The sequence below is a fragment of the Aphis gossypii genome, chromosome 2, assembly GCF_020184175.1.
Source record: "Aphis gossypii isolate Hap1 chromosome 2, ASM2018417v2, whole genome shotgun sequence".
NCBI classification, from domain to species: domain Eukaryota; kingdom Metazoa; phylum Arthropoda; class Insecta; order Hemiptera; family Aphididae; genus Aphis; species Aphis gossypii.
Window position 1 is genome coordinate 9552891 of NC_065531.1, and position 19935 is coordinate 9572825.

A 19935-nucleotide genomic window follows, 5' to 3' on the forward strand; every position below is an offset into this window, starting at 1 on the left:
ATAGCTGATAGATAGAGAAAGAGTGACGGAAAGAGACAACGATAAACTCGTTCCGCATTTTATGCTTGTTTTATATTGCACTAAATATATTATAAGATACTCGAGAGAAATATTATATATTATTATTACTATATTGGTGTAGTGTAATATTTTACGTACCTCTGGAAATCTGTGGAAACGGTTGATAGGTCTGTTTATGGTCTGTAGCGAAAACTGATTTAAACCCTAATAAACAATAACGGATTCAAGCAATATAATCATTTTGGTATAAATTATTGGTGTTTTTTTCTGTTTGTGGCATGTGTGTGATGGTAGTATAATTATATTATTGTGACAGGGGGTGAAAATATGGATAAATATTATTTTTATCAATTTAAGTAAAGAAACGATGTATGAAACGCGAGGATTCGATTGTGCAACAGTCAGTTTTCTAACCACAGTCACGTATCTACGAATATTTAACAAATTATATTTAGTCTCAATACAAACTACTATAAGACATTAACTTTTCGTTTTTCTGACCTCGCTAGAGCGCTCGAGAAATCCGATTTGCATGTTATGATGTATTATTATTATTTGCTCTACGAGTAGGTGCTCACGAATTTTGATTAAAAAAAAAATATCAGATACAGCTATACCAATAACAACAATAAAAACAAATACCTACTACGTCATGCGTAATTATCCCAATCGATAAAAATCTATACACAAGTTCGAACGTTGAGTGCAATTCTATATAATATTATATAAAAGAATCAGCGAAAAAGGTATTAACTGACCTTTTATTGTACACAAACGCTACTTTTGAAAATAAATATTAAAAAGCTATGGAACTAATGCATGATATTATTTTTAGAAGAGGACATAGGTTAAGGATTCTCTATAATACGGCGTTGAACCAATTATTATTCCATCTTAATCTTCAAATGACACTTTTACCAATTTTCGACAACTGTGGATCAAAATCTTTACAAAATTTTCTATAATAATGTTATTACACCAAATACAACACATTTTTATTCATGCAATATTATAAAATGCTTTTTTCGGGAAAAAAAAATTTTAATTTTAACCTTTATCGCCATTGATCTTTCGTGCGCGCATTACACATAGATGTACTGGAGAGGATAGAGGGAAAGCCGAAAACGACAGACTTCATTATAATATCGCGACACACGCAACTAAATCAAAAAATATAATATATTATCCGAAAACAGTTTGATAGTTTTTTTTTATTTTCATTTCGTCTTGTGGCGGTTGACGCGCGATGGGGCCGTGTATGGGGTATTTAATATCTATTTCGTGGTATTAGCGCGGGGCGGCGGTGACGGTTGGCGTACTTTCACACCCAACGCACGTAATCCGCCGCCGTCGGTTTCTCATCGTTTTGTCTCTGCGTTTGACCGTTGTCCGTCGTGTAACGCAACAATGTATATATATATACATTATTACGGCGACGGCGGCAGACGTCGTCTGATTAGTGTGCTGTCGTCGTCGTCGTCGTCATCGTTGCCGTCACCGTATACTTCCATACCACTGCTATATATATATTATAAATAAGAATACACGACCGATTGCACGAGTGTCCGCATTCGTTTTCAGCCCCGACACTCGGACAAGACACGTCTCGCGTATAGTGTCCCCTTCCCCCGCAGGGTATGACATCACGTACTTATGTGTGCAATATTATTGCGGCAGAACATAACATAACATTATATATAATATATATATACATGTAAGTACACGCATATAATAATGATATTGTACGCCCATATTATATTATATACGCGATTCGTATTATTATATGCGTTATATATAAGTATACGACGACGGAATACGAAAAGAACGAACACGTGAATAGATTTCGCGCGGCGGCGAAGACGTCGCAAGCGGAATAGATATCGTCGTATTATATTATTATCATTAATGTTATATGACGTGCTCTTTATTTTAGGGCCCGAAGAAGAAGGGGGGGGGGGGGGCGAGAATTTACTATATACCTACTACACGTGCAGGTTTTTTAAGAGACACTGGCGGCGGTGCGAAGGACGAAAAACAAAAGGACCGATCCCAATTATAAAAACAAAATAAAATAACGTGTATACGAAAAGAAAACGACCGAGACGACGACGGCGACCGGGTAAATATATGCGTGTGAACATTAAGGGGCCGCACCTCGGACGAAAGAACAACAACGCCGCCGCCCGGTTGTTATCACACGACTAATGACACCTACTGCTGAGGTAGCCGAGCTGCGTCGTCGTCGTAACACACACATACAAATATTATATATTATAAGCGAGAGTACTAAAAAACAATAAGAGGGTTCCGTGTGTCCATTAACACTGGCGTTATTTATTGGCCGCATAAATATCGTTCGGGTGGCCTTTATCTCTGTCGTGCGCGTGTGTTGGCGTGCACACGAGGCCTCGTTTCGTTTTATTGTTATTAACGCGCGCGCGGGTCCGGTTCGGGACGATGCACGAAGACGACGGGACGTCGTACACCGCGAGCCACACCACTCTTCCCCCGCGGTCGTTTCCCCAAAATACGATAATAATAATAATAATGTGTATACACTAAAAAAAAAAAAAATATATATAAGAAAAAAAAATAAACTCTGGTAAAAAACACGAGCGACAAGTCGTCAGAGCGCTGAACCAGGAGACGGCGGCGAGAGCGGGAGAGAGAGAGACTTGAACGCGGAGAGGAGATCGAGAGAGATAAACAACGCGATACACTGCACGTACGTACAACTATCGGCCGACGACATCGCGCGCCCATGAGGAGACCGGGTGCAGCGCCAGTAGCCGCGCCAGCGTGTGTACCGGCGAGTATAACACGTGTACACGTTTCGGTCGTTATATTAATTTGAATAATATTCCGGTAACACGGAAAACGTTTTCCGCCGCCCGTTAAACGACGAGTCCTTCGCCCAAAATATCGTTACGAACGTGTTACGATATCATACCCGTTCGTCGTGCGTGATTATTTGACGTCGCGGGTTTCCGCCGTCCGCGATCTGCACCGTAGGATTCCGACGTCGTGTCCGTATATTTTGATGTCATATACCGCGGCGAGTTGTCGACGGACATTGTATACGAAAAAAAAAATGTATACGTTTTACTACGGTGAATAAATATGATAATAGTATTGTACCGACGCGATTTATACACACAATAATAGCTACGTAACCTACTCGGCACCACTACGACGCTATTTTTTACGCTCGTTTTCGTATTACCATTATTATTATTATTATTATTATTATTTAGTCGTCCGTGAGAAACACGTCTCTCGCGGCTCGTTTTCGGCGCTCGTTATAATGTTAGAGGAATACAATATTATATATTCGTATGTCGTCGTCGACATCGCAGTCGTGGTCGCGCATAATTGGCGGCGGCGGCGTCGTAAAACGACGAATACACCACGACGGTGACCGCGGTATACGCGCGCAAAGCAATAGGTGTAAGTACCTAAATATTAAATATTATAAACGTAATAATATATTATATACTATATATGTGTATAAGTACCGCCGCCGTTCGGACCTAGCGCGGAGAGACGGACGTGATACACCTTTTCTACATATTATTATCGTTATTATCATATTATCGTCGTCCGGGCGCGCGTCGAGGCGCCAAAAGAATTAACGACGCACGTACGTGTAATAATAATTGGACGTGTGTAGTATCGCCCCGCAGTCGTTTTGCCGTTGTGCACCATTCAATTAGTGCGCGCTTGTGTGTGCAACTCGCTGCACCGACCGACCAAAACAACATCGCGAGTCCGACTCGGTCCGGTTCACTCGAGATTTATTTATTGTATTTTTTTAACCCCTTCCCGCCCCGACCTCGCACTCCTCCTCGGCCGACGACGGTTCGCCAGTCGCGCCGCCGTCGTGGTCCCGTCATCGGGCGCCACGATATTTTCTACGTCTCCGCCGCCGCCGCCGTCTACGCACCACAACGAGTACGCGTTTGTTGTATATTATAATATGCGTGGCGTACAGGTACAGATGGGTTGACGTGTGTTTTCGAATCATTTATTTATTTTTTTTTTTTTTCTGTCGTTTCTATAATATAATACATATAATATATACGTTCGTTTCGTTACGCCGAGGGGAAAAAATCAATTTTATTCCGTTAAAACGCAACCGACGAGGTCTTCATTTAAATACAATGGGGGTAAAAACAGATCTCGTTCTGCGAGACGGACAGACGATTTATTTTTATTATTCGTTTATTTTAATTTCAGCGCATTAACATTTTTACCCGCACACGGCACACACTGGGACAGACGACACTCGCACGCGTAGATGTCTATCTCTGGCGCGGCCGATGGCTGCTGCTGCATGCAATATATAGAGCCAACGGCACCGACGACAATATTTTTATCCGACGCAAAAAATCATTCGGTGTGAATGAGTCCTTCGCCTATATGGCAGCAGTAGAAACGGCAATATTCCGGTTTTTCCTGGTTTTTTTTTTTTTTTTTTTTTAATTAACCAGAATACGCCTCGTATTTTTATTATATTATGGTAGCCGTGGACAATTAACCTGAAATTCTTCATTGTTGGCCCCTAGATATATATAATAATATATAATAAACCTATGACGATTTTACGACCGTTTCTAGCTGTTGTTTTATTTTCCAGCGAGTTCGTCGTTTGTTTGTGTGTGTTTTTTTTATTTTGGAAATAAATATACACACATTCTTCATTTTTGTCCAAGTCCGTGTTTTTTTTTTGTTATAGTTTTATTTCTCCTACCTAGCGTGGAATGATACACGTCAATATGATCCGGAAATATTTTTAGTAACGAATTTTCGTCCAACTGTGGTAGTGGTGGTGCAAGACGGACGGACGAGACGCCGACAAAAGGACGACTCTGGGCTATCACCGCGGCCATCGAATACCACGCGCACCCGGTTCTTTATCGTATAGTATATGCATATATATATATATTACAACTGCACTACACTGAGTGCACGGTCGACGACAAAATAGTAATAATATATGATGACAGTTGTGCGTGTGACGTTTTTTCTTCAAAGTCGATCGATACTGATAATAAATAATACCGCGTGTTGTTAATTTTCATCGAATAGACATGAACCTAAAAGTACACTTAACCTAGTTCGCATTTTACGTGAATCGATACCAAACACTATACCACATTCGTTTTGATCAGCATTATAACGAGAAAACGATGACATAAGTGATGGAAACAGTAATGTGATCCTGCAGATGTTTTTATCGCTCGTGTAAAAAAATCGCGCGTCTACATTATTACATAATATAGGTACATCATTCAATTATATATATACACAGGTTATAGGTTCACGCGAAGTGTACATTTTATTTTTTTTTAATCTCGGGGAGGGCATTGCACGAACCCTAGCCACATAAATGCGACTAGGTGGTGTGAAAACGAACACGCTTTTAAAACGCCCGCGAATGACCATTCGACGACGGAGGGTGTGGCCGGGATAATCCCCCTTTGGGCGTCCCGGCTTGCGCGTAGTATTACCCCCACCGTTGGTGGTGGCGTATCACACTCTAATAATAAACGCTGGAAAACGCGTAGTTTATGCACTGGTGTTACGATACTAAAGATAATAAACGATGTGATGTAGTTTTTTCCGTTTCTGTATGACGCCATGACGGTTGTTCTCCGAAAAAAAAGATAAATCTGACCGGAAGTAGGAATATGACAAGGAGAGACGACGACGACAGCCAAGATAGACGTTTTACACTGTATAAGGCAACCGGAGAAAAGAAAACCGAAGACATTGGGTGTATACAAAACATCGATAGCCCACACTATCCGCAATACAAATATGAAAAAAGTAAGATAACGAATCGTGGGAACTAACGCAAATGTGACTAAATAAGACTAATGCTGAAATTGGCTGCCATAAATTTTCTTTTTGATTTGTATTCATTATTTTCCAACAAAAAACCTATTTTATTCAAACTGAAGTAGAAATTGGAACCTAACCAATTATTACGATCTAATCATATTCTTGTCTTTGCAATTAAATGGAAAAAATGCATAAAAAAATGTTTTTAAAAAATGATGGATTTTTATTCAAAATTTGATATATATAATATACTCATTACGCATATTATAAATTATAATTAGGTACTAAAAACAATTTTATGGCAGGTAAGTCACATATCGGATGTGTCCGAATCGCCTACCTACCTAAACTAATTATAATATGTTTGACGTTCCGCGATCTACTATTTTCTTATCCCAAAACAACGATGCGTATACACACATAGGTAACATGGATATATATATTATACACGCTGTGCGGTGTCTCGTGATTCGCGGCACTTTGAATCTCCCTCGCCGCCACCACAAGCGAGTACATTTTCTCTTTCGGCCAGGGCTGTTGGATATATATATATAATACGCACACTGATTTCCCAGTGGGATCTCGTGTCTTCATGCAACAGTTACTTATGTGTGCGGTGGTCTAATAACATTATATACCGGGGATGGGTTTTTATACTTTATACATTTACTATCGTGTGCGTGCGGTGTTATATATACCGCCTGTATTCCCATGGGGGTGTGTGCGCGAGGCGCGTACATTATATATTATGCGTACTCTGTGGAAAGAGAGTCGATTACAGAAATCCGGTGGCCCGCGATTAATCCTACCCGAAAAATGTTATCTCTTTTTTTTTTTCATTTTCATTATTATTTATATTTTTTTCCCCATTTGACGGACGCCGCCGACAACGCGACGACGACGATCACACACAATATGATCATCTCTGCCCCGTTCGGTAGCCGCCAAGCTATTGTCGGCGTCCCGCTGCAAGAAAATCCAGTAGAGCGAAAACCGGGAGCTCATCGCAATATATAATATAAATATATATATACGTTCATTATAATAGTAGGCACACTGCATATGTTCGGGTATATATATATATAGTATCATCGGCGGTATTATAGATATGGGTTATTGTTACTGCCTACACGAACGAAACATGCCGTTTATAAGCGGACGATTTTCGAGTAGGGTAGACGATAACGGTCTTCTCTTTACGACCGACTAATAGGCGCACAATGCACTACTTCTTCTTTTATTTCGATTTTTTTACGCCGTCACCGGGTTATCTATAATAATCGGTAAATTCCTCGGTATGTTGAGAATTTCAACACAAAATATCTTCTATAAATTGAATGTATAATGTGTGTTCGGAATTATATAGGTTATGTAGTTAGATAAACGAAGCTAAATACATAATAATACTACGTACCGATGAACGATCATTCAAACACTTAATATGTTCCAAAAACGCGTTCGTTGAAAAACAAAAATTATACACGACGTTTAAGGTAGGTATACTAATTGTATTCGTTTCTCATAGAACAAACTCGAGTGTTGTGTACACAAACACTATTTATCTACCTACAGAATAGTATAATTTAAAAAATATATTATATCATCTTCTATAATTCTATAAGACGTAGAAGTGTACCGAAATGTATACACTTGGTTTCGGTTAAGGATTTTATTATAAAACATATTTTTTTTATGCGTTGATGTACATATTAAATTATAGGTTAATAGGTTTTATCAAAAATATTTCGTACACACTTTTTTCTAAAAAAAAAAAACTCATTAGATATTCGAACATTTTTTTAATGTGGAAGAATTTTAATGAAAACAATTAATTCCAAAATAGTGTGTAGGCGAGCGATTATGCATCACCTATTTATAATCGACATAGATTTTCGATGTACGCACACCAATTTCCATAAATTAAATAATAATGTGTAAGTTAATAAAAATGTTGGTTTTAGTAATTTTAAAACCAGTTTCCTCCTTAAACCTACATCTGTTTTGCCGTAGTGTACTATAATATATAATAATAACAACAATTTACGCACACACTGTTGTATTGGTTTTCCGCTGGTGCGAGAGCATATATTATTATAGTATTATAAATTATAATGTCGCCGATTTCTGTAAAAATTGTCCAGGACTGATTCTTGACAAGTGTGTGGGAAGAATATATGCTCGCGGCGAGAACAAATATGCACGTACAACAAAAATAAATGTAGGTACAGAACTGTGAGACGCAGCGAATTAAAATAAATACGAAATCGCTAGAACCCGTGTTTCCGCGTCGTTACTTACTATAATTCAAGTTTGTTACACACGAATGGCCAATGGATATAGTATTGGTATTGGCATCGTCTAGCCGCTTTTCTTTCAATGCATACGCGAACGTTACTACACTACAAGGCTCGTAGTACGAGCGATACATAAAATATGGGCACAGAAATATAGCCATGTTTTCGCAAGTAGTATATCGAGTAAGAATCGCTTCCACCCTAGTAACACTGTAGGCCGACTGTAGTCCAATTAATATCGGTGAACAGCAGTAAAATATGCAAGAAATAGTAACTTTTTTTTACTATACGCTTAAACTGGAATTAAGCTGAACTTTAATCCAAGATTGCCTTCTCCATTAATATGTTTTGAATCCGCGCCTAACAAGCATAATACTATAATGGAAATATTTTTATTATTATTGTCATTTACAAGCACGTTTGGTGCATATCACCGAATATAATATTATAAACGAAATTATAAAACGCAGTGAAATCTTGAAATGCATCATACCATACGTGTTCCAAGTGTTACGTTGAAGTGTTTAGTTTACACGTTAAAACTTAATAAATTCTGCACGACGCCAGAAATCCGGTACAGATACCGTCGTCGGACTTCCTGCAGCATGCAGTGGCGTCGCGAATTTAGGCGCCTCGTCAAATTTCCGTTACGACAAAACACTATTTACATAATATATAAGTGTATACCTATGTGTGTATTTGTGCAACGTTTTAAATATATGTGTTAAGTATAATATTAGACATTATCATAGTACGATGTGTGTACACGGCAGAGGGTATATAATAATGTACATAATATATAGCATATATACGACGTCGGCGGAGGTGACATACCCACTTGAGTCGCAGGCAGGCGCCACCGGCAGTGGCGGCGCGGTGTCAGGTACATACGACCCAATAATTCACATTATTACCACCGACGGGACTAGGTGTGTGTATGTGTTATTCGTTTAGGATAAGAGAAAAAAGGATACCGCCGTCGCCAGTGATGTTTCGCTCACCGAAAACTATACGTGTCGACTTTCCGGTCAAACGGTCATCCACCAAAGTGTGCCGCCGCCACCGCCGCAAAGGGTATATAGGTAATATTATATTATCATCTACGTATATCTCGGTCGACCGCAACTGTTATATATAAAATACAAAAACTACTCCATATTACAATATACTATATTGTGTTTGTGTGTACATATATTTTCCATTATTATTTCTCGTCGTTTGTCGGACGTGACAATAACATTTGTCCGACAGGTTAGGAATTTTTTTTTTTGAGGAAATTGCGTGGCGATCCGCGTCCGATATAATATAATAGAATAAATCATTATACAAATACGTCATGTGTATATATACAACACATGTATAGGCGGCAAGTACTATATATTTTATTATACAATATACACCGACGCGATTTGATATATTATATACAACGCGCGAGTATATATAATCACAGGACTGCTGATTTCCTTTGAATGAACAGAAATCGAGCGCGCTTTTGACCAAAGAAGACATCAAAGGACACGTTGTAATATAGAATACGATATAATATTATGTACGATTATAAAATGTTGTTACAAGCTCGCACTAGAACGGTACCGCGGGTTTTCGATCTAGTACAGGAGGAGACTTGACTGGCGAAACGAAAATAAAATACAAGGTGACACCTATATATATTTCAGGTATAAAGGTAAAATAAAATATACGACCTATAACCATTAGAATACATATTATAGTATTATTATTATTGTAACTGCTGTTCAGTCATTGTCGGGGGTGTGATTCACATCGAGTAAATCGACGTGTACGACAAAATAATACGTTTACGATAAATGCCGAAAGAGAAGAATCAGAGTTTAAATCTACAGCGGCGGAGGCGGTGAGTGCGTCTTATCTTTTCATTTTTACACGGGTATTACACACGGTCGGCGGGGGCCCATAAATCGAAGATTTTAGCGCTTGTCTATTAGTACGTGTGCGGAGGGGTGGATGGGGTTGTTTTAAAACATAAAAACGTTATACGAAACACACACGTACACATAAAATATAAAAGAATCGTCTTAAAAAGGTGTCGGAAGGCGACGGGCGACGGCGACGACGACGACAACGATGACGACGACGGCGGCGGCGGCGCTGTGGCGACTAGGCACTCAACCGGACCCGTCTGGCGGCAGTTATACACACGTATATTATATTATTATTATTATTATATATTATATATATAAACCCTCGTGCGCCGCCACTGTTTAATGACTATTGGCGACAGCACCCTAATTAATAGAAAAAGTCTGGTTCTCAGCGGGAACCCGTGTTAATTGAACATCTATAAAAATCTCGTATCACGTCGAATCTCCGCACATATATATGTATACTACATAATACGTGTGCGTACACGAAATAATATATATAAATTGTTTTAACCTGAGAAGCGCACAAGCAGCAACCATCGCGCCGCTCGCGATACATAATATATACGACGTACGGTATACAAACATCGCTCTACAGAGTGACATCAGATTTTCACACACACACACACACACACACACACATAGACAGCCGCTTAAATCGACCCTTTTAAGTATTTCGAACGAGCAAATATTTGGTGTCAACCCCCCCGGACGGACGGAAAAAAAATCTGAAATAAAACAACGACCGGAATGTTTTCCCGCACTCACCGAAACCCTTGTGAAACACTTAACGACACTATGTATCGATGCCGCCGCGTGTATATACAAGCCGACGCCCCCGAGAAAACGGTATATTATTATATGTATATATATGTGTGTGTGTAGTAGACACGTATGTTATATAGTAGCGGCGCTACTGCCAGAGGCGCAGCTGAAACGCGCCGCCGCACACCCCGATCTAAGTTTGTGCCAACTGCGCAAAGTCGGCGTCAGCCGAGTGGTATATATATTTACTCGCGTCCGAGGGTGTCGCGCGATCCCGCCCGCCCACCTTTTTTCGCCTATATTTTAGAAATGCAGAACAAATAAATAAATCGTAGCCACGCTTCTCGCCCGCTCGCAAATCGTTCTCACGGGCATCAGAAATCTATAATACTATATATATAATATACCTTATATACATAATCATATAGGTATTACGAGTTAATATTTTACGAGTACCATTGTTATTATAGTTAATTAAAATACTATTTAATGTCGTTGTTTTCGATATCAGTTACTTGTTCGTAATTTTTACTAAGGGGAAACTCATGGTAGATGATAGATGTACAAGAAGGTTGAATTCGTTGGGGGTCATTGGAGAGAAAAACACTAGATCAATTCTGGTACGAAACGTTTTTAGTGTATAAAAAAGATCTTGTTGTGTTTTGAAACTGAGTACCTACTACTTATTATAATTGTTTTTTATTTATAAATAAAATATAATTTCTTAAAAATACCATGCATTAATATTTAAGGATAAAAACTAAGATATGAGGGGATATATATCATCCAAATCCTCCCCCTTGTAAATATACTACTGACTGATCAGAATACCCGCTGTGTATTGATTGCTGCTAACATCAGCATCATATAAGTAATAAATATAATTTCAGAAATGTATTTATATTAATCATATAGTGAAACTTTGAAACAGATGTAAATATATACAACAGGATATTTTATGTAGTTTAATTACAATACTAAGTAGTAAGTGGCTTATTCATCAAATAACTGCGTGACCAAACTCGATCATTATTAATATCATAAAGTAATATTTAATTTATAGACGATCGAAATTGTTTTGATAAATCTTTCACATGCATTATTAAACACTTTGTCTATCAATTAATTAGGTATATATATCGTAAAAAATCGCGTATTTATATCGAAAACAGTATGAAAATAAAATTAGCAGAAATTCGTGCATTGGTTATTTACAATTTATTTTATTTCTAAATAAAAATTCCATCCATGGGGGATGCATGTATATTAACAATTAACTGAAAACCAACATTTAGATTCGAGTATTCTAGCCCTAAGTCTACTAAACGTCAATCTACTTATGCTTATTGCATATATAATATTATATAGTATATATACTACACGATCAAACTTGACACCGAATGCATGTATTATGACAGTGGGAAAACATCGTTACATACTTTTTAAATGGTTATGGAGAAAAACGCATAGAGAGGTGTTTAATATATTACACAGTATTATACATAAATCAATGGTACTTACAAATCCGTGTTTGTCAGATATATTGTTGGTAAGTTTTAGCTTGTGAAACGACACGACTTTTTGCATCCACTGTTCGCCAGTCGACGGGGAATCGGGGTGTATGTACATTCGCTTGGGCATTTCCGGATCAGCTTTTCCGGCCACCATCCATCGGCTAAATAACGATTAATATACACACAAATGTTATTAAAGGGTCATAGTATGAATCGGGTGTCGAGTTTAGAACAATGCATGATTTATTAAAGCAATAAAAATAACAGGATAACTTTAAAATTTAAAAGCAAAAAAAAAAAAAAATCAATCGACAAGTAACGTTGTTAAATTTTTAAATCAATAATTTAATAGCGGATACATATATTAAACATATATATTAATATATAATATACGTATACTTATAAATAATTTTATTGTTTTTAATAAACGTTAAACGGCAATTTAATAAGCAAATATACATTATATTTAATAGTACGAGTATAAGCGACAGATTGATTGTTAACAAAGAAAATATTGAATATTAATAAACAGAGCGTTTGAAAATTATTTTATTGAAACGTTAGAAGGAAAAAATTATCATGCTGTGAGTTAATAAAAATATGTATAGTACATAATATTATCATATATTTGAGCCGAATCAACCCACACACGGTATTTCTTTTTAATGTTGATGTTTATAAGTTATAACTAATGAAATAAATTAAAATGATCAAATAAACTTAACAAAAAGGCCATAAAATCATACAATAGTATATTTATGTATTTATCAATAGACATTTTAATCTATAATAATTAACTATAATGATTATTATGTACTAAATTCGTGTCACTGCATGTTTATTTTTAAAAATATGGACAACTACCTACTAAAAAGCATAAATAGATTAATGTAATGTCATTTTGAAGATAAATAAATAAATTAAAAAATAACTAAATTTTTTATTATATATAATATTGTTATGCATTTACCATTGATGATCCCACATACATACATATTGTTTACAACATTATATATTATCAAAAAATTAGTCATTTGATTGAAATTTGTTTACTTTTTGTACCTGTTGTGGAACTTATAGCGACAGTCGTCGGCGGCCACGATGTCCATTAGCAGTATGTATTTGGCCTTTTTGTCAAGCCCCATTACTCGAACTTTGTAAGCGGGGAACATCCGCCTAATCGAACAAAACAAAAAAAAAAGAAACTAAAAAACAGGAAAAAACAATACGGGTTTATCATACAAAATATAAAAACAAAACAAAATAATAATGATAATAAAATATAAAAGTCGGGTTATGTGTTAATGTATTGCAGTATACGTATAATATAAGTTAGACCGCGGGGGGGTTGAGCTGCAGCTCGGCAGTCGGCTCACATATAATATACTAACGACGACAACATTACTATAGGTACATAATGTAATATATTATTAATATACACAGCAGTCGTATGTATTTATTATATACCTGTTGTGGAACTTATACCGGTAGTCGTCTGACGCCACAATGTCCTGCAACAAGATGTACTTGGTTTTTGCGTTCAGACCGCTCACCCGAAACCTCATCTGGGGAAACATTTGCCTGCAGACAATTTTTTCGAATATTTGGTTTTTTTTCCCCATTATAAAAACATTATAACATAAAATAAAATCACACGCACACGACATATTATTTAAACCATATTGTGCTTATTATACATAACTTCTGCAATCACACTAATGTTAATATTAAATATACCACAGTGAAATTGTTTTAAGTACTCATGTAGAAACAAATCGAATACATTTATGGAAGATTGAAAAATTGTCTAATTTAACTTATAAATACCTATAAATCGATTATGGTAAGGAACAACCAATTATACGTAAACTTTACAACTATAAGATATTTAAAATCTATTTTACAGATATTTTCCATGCCTGGAGGTAAACATATTATGGTATAGAGTGATGCTCTACACTTTCACGCGTTACTCATGTATAGTATGTATCTAATATATGAAAAAACATCATGGGGTGCTTTTCTATATAGCTATAATTATATGTAGGTATACTATTTTATAATACTATATAATATACGTCATTTACCATTCCCTATCGAAAACCAATACGCAACTTATTATGTTTAAACACAATATATAAATACGTGTTTAAAAACTAATTTCTAGCTGCAGGGACTTGTATAGAAACATATGATGTCATATATATATATTATACATATAATATTATAGTCACTACAATATCCTTCATAACAACATCATATTCGGAAATCCTTCTCTTGTTGCTGCTGTTGCCACTACTGTTCCTCATCGTCCAAAAAAATATATAAAACCATCTGCTACACACGCTGCCCCCATCCCCCTCCTCACAAAACTCCCTATTAAATGGTGGCAGCCATCTTTAATCGTCACAATAGGATGAGTGCATGATATCTCGCACTTTATTATTACGGTAAGTACGCTTCATCGCTCGCCCTTTTTCACACCACCCCCCTGCACACATACACGCAGGATCCATTATTCGCGAGCGCCCGTTCCATTATACGTATACCATGCGGTATATTTTATAAATTTCAACCCTTATATAATAAATATTATATACGTGTGCGTGTGCGCGCACGTGTGTGTGTGTGTGTATGTGTGTGTGTGTATGTGTGTGTGTTAATACGAGCTGAGAAAACCGGCGGTGGTGCGTTATCAATGGCGGGGTACAGGGGTACAAACGAGTGCTCGCTCACGGCGGAGTAGGGCGTGTTTGTGGGCGAAATCCAAAGTCCGGAAGTGAACTTAACCGAATTCGATCGGTCGCAGGGGTGGTTGTTTCTCTCTGGAAACACATATATTGTATTCGAAACGAAATAATACATATATATGTGTGTGTGTGAGCGTTTATTTGGGAGTTGCTGCAGCATATGAGGGAAACATGATATAGGTTTTAAGTATTTTTTTCCTATTACTATTATACATATATATTATATTATTTTTTAACCGATAACATGTTATCGCGCATTGTTGAAAAATGTCCGGTTGGACAATAAAAACACGTATGCGGTTTTCGTGTGGGCGAAAAAAATAAAAGAATAATATATAATTTGTTCCCATTATTTTGCTGTCGATCCATTGTGTATACGCACATGGATTTCAAAGCCATCCAATATCGTTCGAAAATCGTTTTACCCACATGTACATCAATATCATAATATATTATATAATCCTATATGTATAACTACAATGTACACGCCAATATATAATATGTGTATATAAATTAATGTACCTTCCCGTCTTTGTTCTGTTCGTGACAGTTATTTTAAATGAAAAAAAAAACAGTTTTCCACCATAATTCGTATGTACCTAGCTTTGAACGATGACAAATCGTATGATAAAAAATTGTATCAGCCATACATTTATAATATATGTTATATTAATAATTTAACAACTACAAACGCGCAAGGACAGTTCAAAGGATAAAAACGCACAATCGTATACACAATAAATTAACGTACATCACAAACTGGTGCAGTACCTACTTGCCTATCTGCCAAATATATTATATGATAATAATCTGCACACGGTTGAAATTAAAAAATAAATACATGATGTATACTCTAGACTCCAAATAAATGGTTTTTATTTTTTGTACATACCTAATATAAAAAATCGGTATATTATATTTCCGTTTTTTAAACGTGAATAGTATTTATTCATTTTGAGTATGAAACGAATATGTATGTGTCAAATATAAGAATAACGACGATGCAGATAAAAGAAATTGATTAAATTTAAATCACAAATATTTTTTGACTACTATTAACCTACTGTAGTCCCAAAGTCTAATGGTATTTAAATTTTAAGTATGATTAGCTAATAATTTTATTATAGACTAGTACACTATTACCTATGTAAAATAAATATTTTATGAACGTCACGTAATTGAATAAAAAATATACAAACAGACTTATATCTATAGGTAGGGCTAGGTACTTATTATGGGTAGTTAAATGTAAATGTACTAATGTATATAATAATAAACATAATCTCCAACATTTTTGCGGAAATTCTAAATTCGAAACTCAATTACATCTCAAACCTAATACAATTCACATCAGATACAAACAAACAAATAAATAAAACTTATCGAATAAATATAGCATAATACAGACTACAGTAAATACATTTTGTATTTTTTTTATTAAATTACTTCTATTTTATTATAATATAAAAGAATCGCATGGGATGGCCCCACGTATGGAGGTCAAAAAAGATTAAGTTATTATTAATTTTCTAATATTTTTTGTACTAATATCTAATAATAAAATTATTTATAAATATTTATTTAACTTTTAGAAAATATTATGCAAGCTAATAAGTCAAATATTACATTAAACATATTCAATGACCATGAATGCCACAGATACATAATATAATACGATATTTTTTACAGGCATAATAACGTTAATCAAAATACTAAATTAAACTTTACTATATTGGCCCCTGTATGCAAAACAACAACCAATAAATTTGTGTTTATATTAACTTAAATTTTGTTAAAACCAAATTAATTGTTATTGGTTTGTTCTGAAATCATGAAATTGTGAGACAAAAAGGCCAAAACAAAAAAACAATGCACATAACGGCAATACAATAATTAGATTTTAGATACAGCCATACTATAACCACCGTTCTAAAGCAAAACAAGAAATCTGTTAACAAGACTTATTTTCAAATCTACGGCCAAAAACTGTACAAGCAAAACTCAAACAAATATAAACGATATTTGGTGACATATTATTTCTAATAAAAAATTTAAAAAAAAAAAAAAGATAAATAACAGTAATAATAATGGAAATACTTAAGAAAAAAAGGAAAAGAAAAAAAAAAGAGTTGTTTCGGGATTATGCGATTATTCTCAATTTCTTATGATGTCTCTTACATATCTCACCACGATCGTCGAGGGAAAAAAAGAGAACGCTTGAACGCGCGTTTTCGATAAACGTTCACACGGCGCCTAAAAAAAATCCATAGACCGTACGTAAGACTATAAAGGGCCGCGGCGCGAGCGAAGAAAGTGTTATTTTGTGTGTTAAGAGACGTTATATATAAAATCGTACATATTATGTTATTATGTATAATAATAATAATATGTACACCTACAAAGAGCGCGTCACATTGTGCGGCGGCGGCGACGGCGGCGTGCATATTATATTATATTATATAGTATATAGACTGGCGCGAGGAGACGACGACGCGACACGGTCGATTGGACAGGGAATAATAAACGTAGGAGAAGAAGGTGTTTCTCATCCTATTGTGCGTAATGGGTCGCCGCTACCTATATACGTATACAAATACAAATATAATACACACGTGATAAATACGCGTACATACAGGTATAATATGTATAGGCGGGTTAGGTACCTACACGAACATAATATATAATATAAGAGAGTTTATACACATAAAACCAAATACAATATGAGGAGCGGAGACGGCGGCTGCGGCAGTGTGTGTGTCTGCAGTGTGCGGTTGTGCTTTCGTCAACGCCGGCGACTTAATGTACCGTGTAAACACGACGAAGAAGCGCGCACCCGAAAAACACTCTGCGAGTAACACACACACATTTGACGTTTTACGATATCGTCGCCGTTTCACGCCCACGGAAGTATTAGCGACGATCGTTTTTTATTTTCCACCCGTTTATAAATCATAGTAAATAATAATATAATAATATAAAAGCGGGGAGAGGCTATACGACGACGTCGTACATTGCCGTACGTCGATTTCCGATTTATACTCACACGTCTCACGGTCGGTATTTTATATACATAATATACCGTCTATAAAATATAACATTATATTGTGCCTATACTGCTGCACAGTACGACGGGTACCTACTTATTATTCCATTACGGCGTATATCATTCCGAAATCGTTATTGCACGCAGCAGCATATCCGTTTACGTCATGTCACCCCGTGCTCAGAGATTATAGAGGAGGAGAAAAAAAAAACAATCGTCCGATTAAACGTTAATAATAATAATAATAATAATCGAAACGCTATTACACGGACGACGAGTAGGTACCTATAAAAAAATGATTTCAGTAAGACGACGCGACGCGACTCGACGCGCGCGCGCGTGTGCGTACATAATATGTAATATGTATATAACACACACACATATATATATATATAAGAAGTAAGTATAGGTAGGTAGAGGTAGGTACGGATGGTTAGCGATATGATTGATAGTGGTGAGCTCGGGCAGCGGGTGGTGGCGCCAGCAGTAAAAACAAACATACCCCGCGGGCCAAAAAAATCCCGTGTCCGCCCATCACCGCACAGTCATAGTCGTCGTAAAATTCAATAATAATAATAATAATAAATATATATATATATATATTATACACACTCGTGTGTATCTGTATGTGTGAGCGTGTGTGTGTGTGTGTATGTATAAAATAGAGACGCGCGCGCGGCAGACCCGAAAAAAATATTCCAGTTAATTTTTACCTTCTCTCGTCACTTTTTGATTTATAAACGCTTTGTTGGTTTTTTTTTTTTATTATTATTATAGTCGTCAACCGGTCGACCCGGTCGGTAACGACGACGCGCCGAATTTTTAATACGGCGTTTTTTATCTACCTCTTTATGTATACGTCATGTATATAATATAAACGGGACCGAAATATCATACACTCGTAAATAGATGACGGTTTTCCATAAATTAAATACATTATACACGTGTACGAGATCAATATTATTATTTTCACGTGATTTATGATATAATAATACGTCTATATATAATATTATGATAGAGTGAGCAAATAACGCGCATGCGAGTAGTTTAATATTGTAGGTAAAAGGGTAAATTATGTATATACAGTGAAATGCAGCGGCGTATTTATTAATTTCATTTATCGAAATGAATGCGAGGTACTTGTTCAAGTACCACTGCACTATGAATTATATAATAATGCATTAACAAACAAAAGGTAATATTTTAGCATTCCAAAATTTTTCGATGGAGTATATTATATTATATATATTATTTATAGAAAAAATAATTTTTCATGATTTTAATAATTAGGTACCTACTATTAGCTATTTATAGGTTTTATAGTTGTTAAAATGAATGCACAAATAACCCGATAAAAGAACCCGCAAAACCCACCACCCTCGTAAAACACCGATAATTATAATACAGGGTAATCGTCAAGCATGTTAAAGGTTGAAATTTATTTTTGAGAACCTTTTTTCTGTAAATTACCAAGCAGTAGACGATTTTTTTGAAAATGTTATTTTTCCAAATAGAAATATTTTTAAGGTTATTCGAATTTGTATGCCAAGGATAATAAGTCCTAGTAATAAATTTGGAGCTTTACAGTATTGGACACAATACTGATTTGAAAATTAAACTATTAAAAATATGAGAATGTCAGCGCGTTATTTTATTTTCATTGTGGCCGACGCACAAAGCAGACAAAATGTATTCGTGCAAAATCATCTTTTATCATGTTTTTGAATCAAATAACCCATTACAAAAATTATAGAGACTAATATTTTTGAGGATTTGACTTATCAATTAAAGTTAATATTGTAT

The 19935-nt window shown here is 35.8% G+C and overlaps 2 protein-coding genes across 13 annotated transcripts in view; both read right to left on the reverse strand.

Annotated features, from left to right (window-relative positions):
• The window catches only part of LOC114120346 (Fanconi anemia group J protein homolog), a 273602-nt gene that overhangs the window by 128579 nt on the left and 125088 nt on the right, over positions 1–19935 (reverse strand). The window lies entirely within an intron of this gene.
• LOC114126047 (optomotor-blind protein) overlaps positions 1–19935 on the reverse strand; it is a 49832-nt gene that overhangs the window by 10975 nt on the left and 18922 nt on the right. For 2 of the 12 annotated variants that reach the window (XM_050201553.1, XM_050201556.1), the window contains exons 2-5: positions 13807–13920; positions 13393–13515; positions 12347–12500; positions 160–225 (exon numbers count right to left, since the gene is read on the reverse strand). In XM_050201553.1, the coding sequence (XP_050057510.1) occupies positions 160–225; positions 12347–12500; positions 13393–13515; positions 13807–13920 (457 nt within the window). The remainder of the gene's footprint in view (positions 1–159; positions 226–12346; positions 12501–13392; positions 13516–13806; positions 13921–19935) is intronic. The other 10 variants (XM_050201558.1, XM_050201559.1, XM_050201562.1 and 7 more) reach the window with 8 other exon arrangements.